The 16,897-nt window shown below is 38.7% G+C and overlaps 1 protein-coding gene across 10 annotated transcripts in view; it reads right to left on the bottom strand.

Annotated features, from left to right (window-relative positions):
- Positions 1 to 16,897, bottom strand: part of alg6 (ALG6 alpha-1,3-glucosyltransferase) — a 72,814-nt gene that overhangs the window by 41,109 nt on the left and 14,808 nt on the right. For 6 of the 10 annotated variants that reach the window (XM_062978237.1, XM_008109330.3, XM_062978235.1 and 3 more), the window contains exon 3: positions 11,980 to 12,064. The exons of the other annotated variants lie outside the window; for them this stretch is intronic. In XM_062978237.1, coding sequence (XP_062834307.1) covers positions 11,980 to 12,064 — 85 coding nt within the window. The remainder of the gene's footprint in view (positions 1 to 11,979; positions 12,065 to 16,897) is intronic. 10 annotated transcript variants of the gene reach the window in all.

A 16,897-nucleotide genomic window follows, 5' to 3' on the forward strand; every position in this document is an offset into this window, starting at 1 on the left:
TTCTATTGTTATTGTAGATGTCTTTTTTTAAAATCAGAAAGATTTTTTTTTACAAAATCAGAAAGAATTAGTCTACAATTACTTGGAAGCCACACCTAGTATGTATGTAAAAATAAATAAGGGGCAGTATGATTATGAAAAAAATTAAATGTGTGTCCATTACCATTGAGATTGTTCAGAAAATTATAACAGTTGTTCCTCCACATTTGTGATTTTGATTTTTGTGAATTTGATTATTCACATATTTGATTTAAAATATTATCTCTAGAAATCTCTAGGTTCTCTCGTGTGGCTTTACAGTCAGCTTCTTCCAATCATGTTGGAGAATCTTGAGATTTCTAGAAATTGCACTCTTTAGGAATCTCTAAAGCCTATCAATGAAATTCTATGGTCAGCTTTCAACAGATGACCATAGTATTATGCTGGAAGACCCAGAATTTCCTAGGGAGGTGTTCTCACAGTTATAAAAATAACAATTTCTTTATTCACAGTTTCTCACTTTCATAGGGTTCTGTGCCCATAAATCTAGTAAATGTGGAGGGCTAACTATATTCAAACTCTAATAAGCTATGAATGATTTGTGCTTACTTTTATTCCAAACAGTATTATTTAGCAAAATCTAACCCAAATGATTCCTATTTATGTGTTTGTTTATTAGTGGCCCCAAGAACAAACGTCTCTTATTCAGGGAAAGCTAATTATTTGGATCCCTTCCTTTGCTCCGACTAGTCTCTGTCCTGAAGTCTTCCACAGTAAACCTGTACAGTATAAAATGTACCCCGTCTTTTGACTGGCTCTGAATTGATGCCTTTCCAATCCAGAACTCTGCCTTCCTAATAAGTGCATGATGTGCTTAAAAATGTATGCAGCAGAAAAGAGAATGAGAGAATTTGGGAAGACAAAACAAAAAAGACTACAGATGTATTGAAGCAGCATTGTATATCAGGAAAATTTCTTAGCTCAAAGTTGGATTTAGATTTGGCGGGGGGGGGGGGATTATTCCATATTAAGCATATCCACATAGACTCATCGAATCATAAAGTTGGAAGAGACCTCACGGGCCATCCAGTTCAACCCCCTGCCAAGGAGCAGGAAAACCACATTAAGAGCACCCCCGACAGATGGTCATCCAGCCTCTGCTTAAAAGCCTCCACTACACTCTGGGGCAGAGAGTTCTACTGCCGAACACCTCTCACAGTTAAAAAGTTCTTCCTCGTGTTCATTGTTCCATTGTTCCATGTCCTAGTCTCCAAGGCAGCAGAAAACAAGCTTGCACCCTATGACTTTCCCTCACATATTGATACATGGCTATCATGTCTCCTCTCAGCTTTCTCTTCTGCAGGATAAACATAAACCAGCCCTTTAAGCCGCTCCTCATAAAACTTGTTCTCCAGACCCTTGATCATTTTAGTTCCCCTCCTCTGGACACATTTCAGCTTGTCAACATCTCCCTTCAATTGTGATGCTCAGAATTGGACACAGTATTCCAGGTGTGGTTTGACCAAGACAGAATAGAGGGGTAGCATGACTTCCCTGGATCTAGACACCAGACTCCTATTTATGCAGGCCAAAATCCCATTGGCTTTTTTATCTGCCTCATGACATTGTTAGCTCATGTTGAACTTGTTGTCCACAAGGACTCCAAGATATTTTTTCACATGTACTGCTATCAAGCCAGGCGTCCCCCATTCTGTATCTTTGCATTTCATTTTATCTGCCTAAGTGGAGTATCTTCCATTTGTTCTTGTTGAACTTCATTTTGTTAGTTTTTGCCCATCTCTCTAATCTGTTAAGATAGTTTTGGATTCTGCTCCTGTCTTCTGGAATATTGGCTATTCCTCCCAATTTGGTGTCATCTGCAAACGTGATGATCATGCCTTCTAACACTTAATCTAAGTCATTAATAAAGATGTTGAACAGAACCGGGCCCAGGACGGAACCCTGCGGCACTTCACTCCTCACTTCTTTCCAGGATGAAGAGGAAGCATTGGTGAGCACCCTTTGGGGTTGTTTATTTAACCAATTAAAGATCCACCTAACCGTAGTTTTGCCTAGCCCACATTTGACTAGATTGTTGCCAGAAGGTCGTGGGGGACCTTGTCGAAGGCCTTATGGAAATTCAGATACGCTACATCCATCACATTCCCTGCATCAACCCAGCTTTTAACTCTATCTAAAAATGAGATCAGATTAGTCTGGCACGACTTGTTTTTGATAAATCCGTGTTGACTATTAGCGATGACCGCATTCATTTCTAAATGTTTGCAGACCACATTACTGATCTTTTCCAGAATCTTTCCTGGTATCGACGTGAGGCTGACCGGACGGTAATTGTTTGGGTTGTCCTCTTTTTTTCTTCTTCTTTTTTTTAAAAAAATGTTTTCATTGTAAATTACCAGTGGAATAATAACAAAAATCCATCACCATTTCAATATACACATCAAATCATATATTCTCAGGAACGTTACACTTGCTAATTCCACCTTTATCTCCCACTTATGTCAATTGGTTTTTCACCCCTCACCCCTCCCCCACCCTCTGGGAACAGTACTTTATTTCATTCAGATATTATTTTAATTGGCCAGTCGTAAATAATGATTCAATTCTTTATATTTTCTTTGTCCTTTGACTTTATCTATCAATCTTCCCCATTTCAGATCCCAGTTCTTTTTGATTCTGCCTGATATATATTTAGTTTTCCTTTCAAGGATGTAATCCTGAAGCTAGGTATTCATACCATTTTTTTAACTTGCCACTTTGTTTGCTCTTTCCAACCCAAGGCAACTGTTGCTTGAGCGGCAACTATCATGTATTTTATAATTTTCCCCCAGTCCTTAGTGATTTTGTTCTTATCTAATTTCTGGATGAAGAATTCTTTATTTTTCAAAACCAATTTTGTCCTGTTAAATCTTCAGTTTCCTTCTTTACCTTGTTATAAAATTGTTGTACTTTATCACATTCCTACCACATATGAATATATGAGTCAATTTTTCCACATCCGTGCCAACACAATTTTGTGGTTGTTTTAGTTATATAAGCTAATTGGATTGGGGTTCTGTACCATTTAGTCAGTATTTTTCTTTGGGTTTCTCTAATCCTTATCTGCTTGTTTTTTTTAATTGAATTCATCCAGTATTTGATGTCAGAGTCATTAATGTTCAAGTCCTCTTTCCATACCTCAGCCAATGTTTGTTTCAATTTATATTGTTTTTCAATTAATTTCTTATATATAAAACCCATCAGGCCTTTCTCCTTTTCTAATTTCCATTTTAAAATTTGTTCAAAATCTGTTTCTGGACCTTCCTTTTTCTTCCAATTCATAATCCTTTGTTTCAGTCCACTCCAAAGAAGCCAGTTACGTTGCCCACAAATGTCTTTTATCATTTCCCAATCCTTAATTGTCCCATCTGGGTTTAAGAGGTCTCTTATCAATTTCATTCCATTTTGTTTAAAATTTGTTATCACTTTACCAAATATCTGTTCCTTTTTGTTATTTAAAAACTCTATTGGGAGTATATCTATTGTTTTATTGGTAATTTACCTTGTCATTTTTTCCAGCACTCCATAGATGAGATCATTGGTCCTCCTTTAATTTCTTTTAGAGTTTTATTGTACACCCATCCTTTTAAACATAGGCAATTGTGCCATCCGTTTATTGTTTTTTCAATTCTGACCCATCTTCTTGAGTCATTAAAATCTAATTCTAATAATCTTGTTAATTGGTAGTGTTCATAATAGTCTTATAGTTTGGGTGCCCCCCATCCTCGGTTCTGTTCTGAGGAGTAGAATACTGAATTGGGAATTCTGTTTTTATTTCTACCTGTTATCCAAGTTTTTATTGAATTGTCCCATTTCTTAATTATTTTCCTGGGGATACTATATGGAAGGACTTGAAATAGGTATACAAATTTGGGGAGAACCATCATTTTGACTAACTTAATTTTGTTTGACATATCCCAGTTCCGATTATTCCAATTACGAATTTGATTGTTTACTTTTTTCCATAAATTGTTATAATTTAATTGAATTATATTGTTTAAATTTTTTGGGAATATTAACACCTAAACATTTTAACTTCTTTTCTCCTAATTTTATCCCAGATATGGTCTGTATTTCTTTTAACTCTTTCCAAAACAGATTTGTATGTAGAATTTCTGATTTTTGAATATTAATGGCCAACCCTGATAGATTCTCAAATTTTTTTTATGGTATGAATAACTTCTTTTATAGAGTCCACTGGTGATCCCATTAGAACCATGACATCATCCGCGAATAAGTTAATTTTGATTAATTCCCTTGCAATTTTGAAACCTTTAATTTTGTCATTATCCCTGATAAAATTTGCTAAAGGTTCTATTACCAAAGCAAATATAATAGGGGAGAGTGGACAACCTTATTTAGTTCCACTATTAATCTTGATCATTCTTGTCCTGGTTCCACTGTTAAGTAATTGTGCTTGGTTATCTTTGTAAAGTTCCTTAATTACTTCACAGAACTCTCTCCCCAAATTATATTCTTCACAGACTTGTTGAAGATATTGATGGTTGACCGTGTCGAATGCTTTATAGACATCCAATTTTAATAACAAAAGTTTTTCTTTTTCTCTAGTAACTTGATTAATTGCATTGAGTATATTTCTAATTGGGTCTGCAAGTCTTCTATTTTTAATAAAACCGTATTGGTCTTCCCCTATTAATTTTGGGATTGTGTCTGTTAATCTATTGGCAAGGAGTTTGTAAAATTTTTGTAATCTACATTGCATAGGGTGATTGGCCTGTAAGAGGTGGGGTTGGTCTCGTCTTTATTGGGTTTTAAGATTGTGATTATTTTGGATCTTTTCCATGTTTCAGGGATTGTTCTATTCTTTAATATCTCATTAAATAAGATTTCTAAATTTGGAATAATTTCTAATTGGAATATTTTATAAAAGTTAGAAGTAAAACCGTCAGGTCCGGGGGAAGAGTTTGGTTTAAGATTATAAATAACTTCTTAAATTTCCTTACTAGTAATAGTTTTGTTCAATCCTATTTGATCCTGTGGGTCTAATTTTCTTACAACAATTCCCTCTGACCTTTCTGTTTCTTTGTTTGCATACAACTTTTCATAATAACTTGCCATTATTTCCCTCAAGTCTTCCTCCTTGGATTTTATTTGTCCATTCTCATCCTTTAATTTTGGGTTGTCCTCTTTTCCCTTCTTGAAAATAGGGACCACATTTGCCGTCCTCCAATCTGCCGGGACTTCTCCCGTTCTCCAAGAACTCTCAGCATGGTATTGCTGGTTTGGAGAATGAACAGGAGTTTCTAAAAATTAAATGTACTTCAAAACCAGCTTTAAATAAGTTATGGACACAATAGGTTTAATTTTATACAGTTATAATTTGTACAAATTATCATATATCAGTGTGGAAGGTGTAATTATAATTTGTACAAATTATCATATATCAGTGTGGAAGGTGTAATTATAATTTGTACAAATTATCATAGAGTGAAAAGTGAAATAGGTCATGCAGAGTTTAGATTTGCCAGAGCAGCAAAGAAATTTGTATTCCGCAAAAGGTGTCACCACAATAGATGGCAAAGATTGCAAACCTGCTCAACAAACATATCAGTAAGACCAGCTTCAACTAACGAAACTACAAAAAATCTAAAGGACCATATGAAAGTGCATAAGCAAAATGTCATTCATACAACTCTTCTGTAGTTATGTCTCTGCAGAAAGCAGTCAGAATTTAGACACATCTTCAAGTTGAAAGCAGAAGGTTTTATTCAATGAAAATAAAAGTTACGAAAATAAGACATCAGGACCTTTAAATCTCTGAAACAGAGTGACTACTATTTTATAATTGCTGGGGGCAAGTTCTTAGCTTTTCCAGTCTATCCACTCAAATGCAGACAATTTTTGACATTTATTACAATAAATGATATTTCTTGAATACCTTATGAGCAGCCTGAAGTATCTTATGAACAATTCATGATAAATCATATTTCTTAAAGCTGTATCTCTGCCTCCTACCTCACCATTCAAGATTTCTCATGCCAACATACTTAAACTCTTTAACTTGGATTCTAATACTCTACAATTTACTAATTAACACCCCGCACACTTGATGTGCTCTTACTACGTCTTCAATTGCATATGAAATGTTTGCATATGCTAATGAGGGTAAGGGCAATGGCTGACCCATTTCTGACTAGAAATATAAGGAGAAAAGGTGCTGTCAAGATTTTCTATGATAAATGTATGCATGGGCTCTGAAGAAAGAAAGGGGATGCAGAAAGATTTAAATTTGTGCCTCCAGCTCAGGAAAAAATGCATGTGGGAAAACTACATACGAATCATATTTCTAGTTTACTGCCTACTTTTTAATATACCTTGCTTCTGAACAAAGCAAATGAATGTGAAGAACATGGCCATATAATTTGAACATATCTGAACAATTCTGAATACTGCAGCCTCTTTGAAGACAAACTTTCTAAAAATGGCATCCTCTGCAAATATTTGTCTGCTGCTGTTGCAAAACCAAACCGGGATCAAATTATTTCCGGTTATCCTTTCCGAACTGTTATACAATGATTTATACAAATCATAAATGTCTAAAATTAGACTAGAGCATGTATTTAGATGGAACTGTAATTGGCTAAGTGAACGAACCCAAAGGGTGCTCACTAGGCTTGATCGATCCACGAAAAATTTGATTCTAAACTCGTTTCAAAACTAGAGGGGGGCAGCTTTTCGTTTCTGATGGTATTTCCGAATTTGGCCCCCCAAAAAATTCGAAATTAACGAAAATTCGTTATTTTCTAAATTAATTCGTTGATGGCGGACGCGCATGCGCAATTCCCAAAAACAGCACAGAGGGAGAGGACTTTACAGGACTCTCCCACCCTCATTTTTTGAGTGATCTTCTTCAAACTTGGTACAGTGGTAGAACACATTTAACACTGATAGCTCACCAAAATTTGGAACGTTTCCCTTATCCTCTGATTTTTGGCGAATTTTCATAGCTTTTATAATAAACCATTTTTTAATAATTGCAGAAATCTGTTCCTGGTTTGAAAGTCTTATTTCCTGTTAAATTGGGTTGTCTTTACTGTGAAAGTCATTGTTCTACTTCAGAAACTTTGTTTTTGTGGCTGAAACTTTGTTAAATTGGTGTGTGTGTGATATATACTGTGTATATAGTCCCTGCATAATGTGTGTGTGTGTGTGTGTGTGTGTATATAGGTAAAGGTAAAGGTATCCCTTGACGTTAAGTTCAGTCATGTCTGACTCTGGGGGTTGGTGCTCATCTCCATTTCTAAGCCCAAGAGCCAGTGTTGTCCATAGACACCTCCAAGGTCATGTGGCCGGCATGACTACATGGAGTGCCATTACCTTCCCGCCAGAGCGGTACCTATTGATCTACTCACATTGGCATGTTTTCAAGCTGCTAGGTTGGCTGAAGCTGGAGCTAACAGCGGGCACTCACTCTGCTCCCGGGATTTGAACCTGGGACCTTTCGGTCTGCAAGTTCAGCAGCTCAGTGCTTTAACACACTTCACCATCGGGGCTCATGTATATATAATATACATACACATACACACAATGTGGAGAATATGTGGAAAGGTAGATAGATAAGTTGGGAGCCACAGCGAAAGCACCTTCCTGGGAGCAAGGTCTAATAATAATAATAATAATAATAATAATAATAATAATAATAATAATAATAATAAATCCCTTACAATATCCAAGATGGCTCACTGCTACAGAATCTTGGGAGGTTTAGTTTGATATGGTACCATTATTGGCAGAGAAAGCTAAGCTGTAGGAGTTGAAATCCAATCATTTATCCTCCCTATAGAATCAATTTTATATGCATTTTTAGCTACAGAAAAGCTAAAATCAGGACAGTAAAAGAACAACACCCAGAAAATGGGAATTCCAGACAGGAAACAATCAGGGCCAGCTAATACCTCCCAACAAAGGATTCCCCCAGGTAGGAAGCAGCCAGGCTTTGAAGCTGCAAGGCTATTCAATGCTAATCAAGGTGACCAATTGCAACATTCACACTTGCCTCCCACGGACAAGAGTTCTTTCTCCCACCCTGGACCTTCCACAGATATATAAACCCCACTTGCCTAGCTTCGCACAGACGTCAAAACCTCACCGCCGGGCCCCTCTCTGTCTCTCTCGGTCTCTCCATTCCCGGCTCCATCCGCCGCCTTCCCGCCTCACAGAGAGACACCAGGCCTGAGCTGAGGCGAGGCGGCGGCGGCGGCCATTTCCCCCCTCCGTCTTCCTCCTCCTCCTCGGCCTCCTTCCCCCTCGCCCCCTCCCATTGGCTGAGCCCGTGACGCCCCTTTTGCTGAGGGGCAAAAGGAAAGGGCCTGAATGGTGGGAGTTTGGGTGATTTGCAAAAGCTTTTTTTTCCTAACGAAAAAAACGACGACATAACGAAAAACGGCCTCTCGCGATTCGAAACCGCGATATCCAGACGTGTGGACAACCAATGCTTCAAAATTGCTTCAAAACAAACGAAAATAACGAATTAATAACGGTTAACGGGGAAAACGAATTATTTGAGCAAGCCTAGTGCTCACCAATGCGTCTTCTTCATCCTGGAAAGAAGTGACAAGTGGAGTGGCACAGGGTTCAGTCCCGGGCCCAGTTCTTTTCAATATCGTTATTAATGACTTAGATGAAAGGTGAGAAGACATGATCGGTATGTGCGAAAAAGATCTTGGAGTCCTTGTGGGCAACAAGTTAAACATGGGCCATCAATATGATGTGTATAGTGAGGAATATAGTGCCTAGATCCAGGGAAGTCATGCTACCTCTCAATTTTGCCTTAGTCAGACCACACCTGAAATGCTGTGTCCAATTTTGGGAACCACAATTGAAGGGAGATGTTGACAAGCTGGAATGTGTCTAGAGGAGGGCTACTAAAATGATTAAGGGTCTGGAAAACAAGCCCTATGAGGAGCAGCTTAAATAACTAGGCATATTTAGCCTGCCAAAGAGAAGGCTAGACATGATCTACATGTATAAATATGTGAGGGCAAGTCATAGGAAGGAGGGAGCAAGCTTGTTTTCTGCTGCCCTGCAGACTAGGACGCAGAACAATGGCTTTAAACTACAGGAAAGGAGATTCCACCTGAACATCAGGAAGAACTTCCTCACTGTGAGAGCTGTTCGGCAGTGGAACTCTCTGCCCAGAGGCTGGTGGAGGCTCCTTCTTTGGAGACTTTTAAGCAGAGGCTGGGTGGCCATTTGTCGGGGGTGCTTTTAATGCAATTTCCCTGCTTCTTGGCAAGGGGTTGGACTGGATGGCCCAAATCTATGATTCTATTATTCTGACTGCAGTCTTTGGTTCCAATCACATGGTCATTAGTTTTTGTTCCTTTGCTTGTAAGTTCCAGTTTCTTACTAATCTTTCACAAACAAGTTACGTATTCTGAATTAATCCTTCCCTCTCCACTATCCATATTGCCAAAATATTTGGACAACACAACTACATCCCTGCAATTTGATCATAGCTTAAATATCTATATTACTTATTAATGAAAAGAATACATTATTATTATTATTATTATTATTATTATTATTATTATTATTATTATTACTATTAACTTTATTTATACCCTACCTTTCTTCCCATGGGGACTCAAAGTCGCTAACAATCCTACACTTAGTCAAGTTTTAAAAGTGCAATACAAAAGTTAAAAAAAACAACAGTTAAATAGTAAGATTAAAATACAATACATACACTTAAAATAGCCTTTAAAACTCACAGCCTCCCTCCTCCCAATCCCACCCACACCTCCCCAAAACCTGGCCCTTATCCTTTCTCAAATGCCTGCTGGCAGAAGAAGGTCGTGACCTGTCTGCAGAAGGCCAGCAGGGATGGGGCCACCCTGGTCTCCCTTCGAAGAGAGTTCCACAGTCTGAGCAGCTACGGAAAAGGCCCTCTCCCATGTTCCCACCAAACGTGCTTGATCAGGTGGTGGGATCAAGAGAAGGCCCTCCCTAGTAGATCACAGATGTCTCCCAGGTGCATAGAAAGAGATACAGTCCTTCAGATAACCTGGATCTTTACCAACAGTATATTCAAGCTACCTAACGCTGAAAGATGCCATTGATACAGCATGTTATCTAGCCGCTTTGGGTCCTTTTTTTGGGAGAAAAGCGGGATATAAATAAAGATTTGTTATTATCTATAGGCAAGAATTCCCAGTTCCCAGAAAGCCTTCCCCATTCTTGCTATTGCCCTTTGCTTTTAACAGGAGAGACCAAGAACTGGGGTTTCATCTGTTCTACCTATGGCCCCCTGTGACGTTCTGAACTTTTCAGGGGGAAATTTTGCTTTGCTTATTAGTTATTAATGTAAAATGGTTCTGCATGCACTGTGCATTACATGTTATAAGGTAAAGGGCTGTCTGGATGGAGTGAAAGAATGCAACGTTGAGAGGGACTGAAGGTAGGTTGGATGTCTGAGGGCATTTTGAAAAGGCAGGTGAGTACAGAAGTCAGAGTGATTGAGGACTGGATCTGTCAAGGTTAGGATTAGTAGTCTGTCAGGATTAGGAATCAGTGGGTTTTAGGAATATGAGTGGTAGGAGAGTCATGGTCAGGGTTAGCTATAAGATCCGAGTAAGAGAGTGTGGAAGGTGATTTAGATGTATTAAATAATGAATCTGTGATGTTACGTGCAAATTCTGTTTAATAAATCATTGTTTTTTATTATATACTTTTGCCTCCAGGAATGCTACATATTGCAAAATTGAGTTCAGACATGGTGTCTGTGGTAGCAGCAGATTAAAATAAAAAGTGGTGGTGTCCGCTGGGTATAGAAGATAAATAATATCTCATATAGCAACCACAATGGCATCTAAGAGGTCATCACAATTGGTGGCCACAGTGATAAGACAGGAGCAGGTCCACACATTAGAAGCAGATATGATTATAAAGGGAAAGCCCTCATATTTGTGACAGTGGTTGAGAAAAGTGGAAATCCTTAGGTGGCAGAAAGAAATAGAAAATCTTCGTATTTGATGGCAGTAGTGAAAGAAACCACAATGTCCTCCCCCGCAAAGAGTCCTCCCCCTCCTAAGGCAGCCTCTTCCAAAGCATGTTTATAAATTCCACTTCCCAGATCTCCTTGTCCTATCATAGTTAATTCCACAGCAGCTATGCTGTGCTTTTTGTCTTCCACCCTGAACTGAATCATTTTGCATTTTGAGAATCTCAATACATCCTAAGTACCAGATTCTCCTTTAAAGATTATTTCATGCTTTGTCTTTCCCTTTTGGGCTCTCGCGTATTAATATAAATACAAATATATTCCATCGTTGTTTCCAATGGTACAAACTTTCAAGACACTTTAAACTAAAGCAATGGCATAAACGGTATCAGAGTTCCTATCTAAATACTTGGCACAAATATACATAAAATGTCATAAATCAGAAATTACTCCTTTGGCATCAACTCCAGATCCAAGAGATTTCACATTTGTATCCATCTGTACAAATAACAGTAAAAGATTGTTGAACTTGGGAAATAAGGATCTCTTTTTCAAATATCAATTTTGCTATATGTATGCTAAACTTCAGTGGCAGTACATCACATTATTATTTTAAGGCATAAAGAGATGGGAATTTTGTATGGTGTTTTGTCTCTTATTATGGTGCACAAAATTTCCAAACAGTTTAGATACGTCGATCAAATGTGAGTTTATTAATTGTAATGGCATAATATGAAGGATAGAGATATAATAATCATAAACATGATTTTAATAATTTAACAAATGTAAATATTTGAAACTTGGCACATTTGCCTGTAAATAGATCCACTGGATATTATGACGGCAACTTTTGACTAAACTGTGTAAGCTGTTCTATTGAATGAGTTGTACTATTAGATTTTTCCTATATATACAGTCCAGACTTATAGATTTCCTTATGTAAGGGGAAAATAAACACTTTCAAAATCAGAACATACCAGTGTTTGACTGGCAGGTTATAGGTAATTTCTTGCCAGTGTCTTTGAGCTTCATAGTCCCCATACATAGGTGGCTTCCCTGCACCTACAAAAAAAAAAAGGGGGGGGGGGTAAAATTGCATAAATCAGCATGCATTAGCTTCTTCATTGTGATTGTCAACTGCTTGCAAATCAATTTGATATTGTGCTTCCAGTATTTACAACAGAGCCCCCCCCCCCTCCCAAAATAATGGTTGTCTTTGAGGAAGAATAATATTTCACTATGACATTTGGATACTTGGTGCCTTGAAGGCTTCTTTTACCAATGTTCTACTTCATTTGCTCAACAAACAGATACAAAGGGCTTTCTGATGCTACACAATTATAGTTTAATAATCCCACTACAGTTGATGTGCTTCCATCCTATGGCATCTTGGAGTTTCCACTTCAGGAAATTATAGTTATAATTCTCAGACAGAGATCACTAATGCTTCACCAAACTACAGTCTTCTAACATTCAGAAACACATTTCTAAATGCTGCAGAAAGATAATATGATCCAGAATGAAGTATGAACCACAGCTTCATTCAAGCTTGCCTCAATCAAACCATTCTCTCTGTTTTTCTTATACATATAGTGCAATACTATACATTTCCAGTCATCTTTCAGACATTTACATTAGTAGTTAAGGGTTTTCTTCTCATTTAGTCTTTCTATAAATAGATGATTTTCTCATTTGCAATATTATAGTGCTCTTCTCCAAGTCTCTCTTTCTAATGCTGGTCTGAAACTGGAGTTAAGTTTACCAATTTGCTACCGGACCCAATTCATAGTGCAGGTTATACAAAGCCCTATATGGCTTGGGTCTTCCTATTTATGTGACTGGATCTCTCCCTATGAACCTGCTCGGACCTTAAGATCTGTTGGGGAGGCCCTCCTCTCGAACCCACCTCCCTCACAAGCGAGGTTGGTGGGGACGAGGGAGAGGGCCTTCTCTATAGTGGCTCCCCAACTCTGTAATGCTCTCCCCAAGGAAATAAGACAAGCATCCACTTTGCTAATTTTTAGGAAAGAGCTAAACACTTGGCTATTTAAGCAAGCCTATGAGAATGGCTGGACTGTGTCTACTGGACAGGACTTGAATGACCATGAGACTGTAATCATAACTGGTGGATAGTTCGATAATAGGAATGACTGGTTTAAACGGTGGTATACATCTAGATTGTTTTAAAGGGCAACTAGCTTTTAATTGTTATTTATTGATACCTGTTATTTTAAATTGTATTAAGTTGATAACTGTTTATTTATTATTGTTTATTATTTTTGCTATACTATTTTTGTATTTGTTATATGTTGTAAGCCACCTTGAGTCCCTTCGGGGAGAGGGACGGGGTATTATTATTATTAATAATAATAATAATTGTTATTGTTATTATTTATTACCAGAGCTGTGTTTCACTTTGAGTAATTGGGATTGTTCCCTACTCACTCCTATTTCTCTGCCATTATTTTAAAATGATGGCTCATGCCATTCTTTCTCCCAGTTACTACTCTTTGACATATGCTCTTATAATTGTGCATGCATTTTTTATCAATAAAACGTTTTAAAGTGATTTTTAAATGAGTATTTTACAGAATGTTGTAATTGTGACAGTATCACTTGAAAACCTAGGCATACAGATTATTCACCTCTGTCTCCTCTGATTGTCCATTGAAAGCACATAGTTGTTTCTCTTAAGATATTGACTCTAACTTCATGGAGATTGAAGAGTTTCTTTTAAATATAGAAAAGTCATCTATACTTCTTGATATGATCTATGTTTTAACAATTTGTACAAGCAGCAGAGAAGGATACAACGTGAAGCATTGGGATCATGTATTTTCTACAAAAAGGAATCTTCAGAGACAAGGAGAGTCCTACATTTATGAAAAGTCTGCCAACTGACTCAGGCAGCAGATTTTGAGTGTCGCCAAAGGGAAGCAAATGCTTGTTATTTAATTTCTAATGATTATATTTGTGCTACCAGGTGTGAAAAGAGATGTCCAGAATGCTTTTGGAGAATGAATTTTCATCCTCATGACAGATTCCATTCCATTACTTTATCTGATGCATTTTACTCTATTCCATCAGTTGGAAATAGCTCCACTGTCCACCCCATCCCAAGTCTCTTATTGATTGTAGCACTTTAGTCATCTACCTCAACCCGTGTTTGCAACATTCACTTTGCGCACTTTGGGCCAGCTTGTTTTTATGACTTTTACTCTGGTGTCTAAATTATGTTTAACTATACTATGGTCACTATTTTAATTTACTATGTTAATGTGTATAATTTTGTACTTTTATTTTTATGTGTTCTATCCCCTGTCTATTGCAATTACCCAGGCTTGGCCCCATGTAAGCCACCCCGAGTCCCTTCAGGAGATAAAGTTGTTGTTGTTGTTGTTGTTGTTGTTGTTGTTATTTGCACTAGATTGATCTGCTTCATATCCAAAAATTACTTGGTTGGTTTTAGCTATTATAATTGTTGAATAAAGTGGTTTTCAATTGCATTTGCTTTTCTGCCCCATGCAGCAAAATTAACTTTGTCTGGCTTTCTTCAGATATGAGGTTTTCAATAAGATCAGTTCCCTTATGAACAGAAGTGTTCACAGTAGTCATTTAGAGAGGAAAAAACAGCAAAGATTAATGGCACAGATATTCCAAATAAGTTACTGCATATTATTACTTTTGCTTGTGGGTCCAATAAATCCATACAAAGAAAAGGGCCCAACTGGATTTCTTTGTCTGTGATCTCTACTAACTGTCTGCTACCATCAGTTGAGCATGTCATATTGGTGGGACTGAAACAGCTGCAAAAGTGCCAGTGATGTTTCTTTCTAGGCTTAAACCCTTGTGCTGGCAGACTGCTGACTTGAAGGTTGGGTTGCTGACCTGAAGGTTGCCGGTTCGAAGCCAACCTGGGGTGAGCGTGGGTTAGCTCCCTCTGTTAGTTCCAGCTCCATGCGAAGATATGAGAGAAGCTTCCCACAAGGATCGGAAGACATCAAACATCCGGGCATCTCCTGGGCAACGTCCTTGCAGACAGCCAATTCCCTCACACCAGAAGCGACTTGCAGTTTCTCAGTCGCTCCTGACATGAAAAATAATCACTACAACACTAAGATAGTATTGTTGTGAGCCTTCAAATTATTTCTGACTTATGGCAAACCTAAGGTGAGCCTGTTTTGGGCAAAGGGGCTTGCCTTTGCTTTCTCTGAGGCTGCAAAAGAATGACTTGCTCAATGTCACCACACCGGCTCTGAGACAGCATTAACACCTAAATACTAAAATGTTAGTAACACTAGAATCTTTCTCAGCTTGGTCATTTCAAATCACACAATTCTCAACATTCAGAACAGGAAACAAAGCAGATTTGCATTTTAGCCCCTATTGGGTTCTTTTCTGGTTCAGCCAAGCAAAATGAATTAGAGTTTAGGATCCTATTTCAGATCTTGGTTGGAATATATCAAAGATAGAAGAATCTGAATCTCAGTTCATTGGTGCTAAGTAACTAAGTATTAAATTCAACAGTGATACCAACCAGTTACTCCTTTTATTTTAGCTATGTGCTTCCTATACTCTCTTAGGGTTTTGTTCTGGATAATTAGGCTACCTAAATCTCCCTGAAATTATTGGGCTTTAAGCAGCTAGTGTGTAGAATTGTAGTCTAAGTTAGAAGTAGGGAACAACTTCCAAAGCAGAGAATTATAATTCCACACTCTTATTCTGGGGGTGGGAAGGGAGCAGTAAAGTGTAACTTTTTAAAATTATTACTAAGCGGGCCTCAAAGCAGCACATTTATACTGCTTTATTATAAGAACTAAGCTTTGTGTTTAAAGGACTAAAAGAGTTTGCCCATTCTATTTCCCAACCCTGCCCACAAACTCTGCTTCGTTATAGCCCGCCCAATAGTCCACCCAGTACCCTAGACGACTCCCTTATTCTTTTTTCACAAGAAATATCCCTAGCCACTACTCAAGATAGTTCCCTAGACGGCTCTCCTTCTTCAGAGAGCTGACTAGGCCCTCTAAATGGTAGCTCTACCTTGCCGGGCTCCCTTGGGGAGGGGGACAGATTCCGGGGGGAAAGGATTGAGGTCGTGTGGGGGAGGGGGAGGAACGGGCACCATTATTCCAGGGAGAAGCACAACAGAACTCTTGTGACCCTGCAGAAGGTTAGGCGTGGTAGTTCTCATGACAGACCCTCCGGGCTTAAGGTACTGCTGTTGAATGCCAGGTCCGTCCAGGATTTAATCCTTGATGAGAAGGCGGATGTGGCTTGCATCACTGAGACCTGGTTGGACGAGCTGGGTGGGGTGAATCTCACCCAGCTGTGCCCTCCTGGTTTCGGGGTGCACCAGCAGGCCAGGCCCAGGAAGTGGGGAGGAGGGGTTGTGGTGGTCTTTCGACAGTCCAACGCTGTGGCCAGGTGCGCCATTCCGCAATATTCAGGTTTTGAGTGTGTCCACCAAAAGTGGGAGTCCGGGACAGTTTGGGGATTCTGCTGGTGTTCCGTCCACCCTGTTGTGATGACTCATGGGCCATGTAGTCCCGTTCCTAGTACTATTGTGGCAGATGAAGAGGAAAACTTGGGTTTCCCACCGTTTCTGCCAGATTTGGAGCCCTTGCACCTGCAAGATGTTTGCCCACAAGAAGTCAGCCAAACAAGCCTTGAGCAGAAATCTCCCCCATTTTCTCGCCGGAATTATTATAATCAAGATAGAGGCGCTCGAGAGGCGACTCGCCGGAGCGCCAGGATAGCTGCCAGACAATTAGCTGATTAAGTCTGTTTCCCTTGGGAAACTTTAAGGAGTCATGCATCTGGACACAGTATAGGTTTCGTTTCTTGTTCCCCAGAGAAAGTGTTCCTTGGCGGGAAAACAAGATCCTATATAGGTGT

This window comes from Anolis carolinensis, chromosome 4 (genome assembly GCF_035594765.1).
Source record: "Anolis carolinensis isolate JA03-04 chromosome 4, rAnoCar3.1.pri, whole genome shotgun sequence".
Classification (NCBI taxonomy): domain Eukaryota; kingdom Metazoa; phylum Chordata; class Lepidosauria; order Squamata; family Dactyloidae; genus Anolis; species Anolis carolinensis.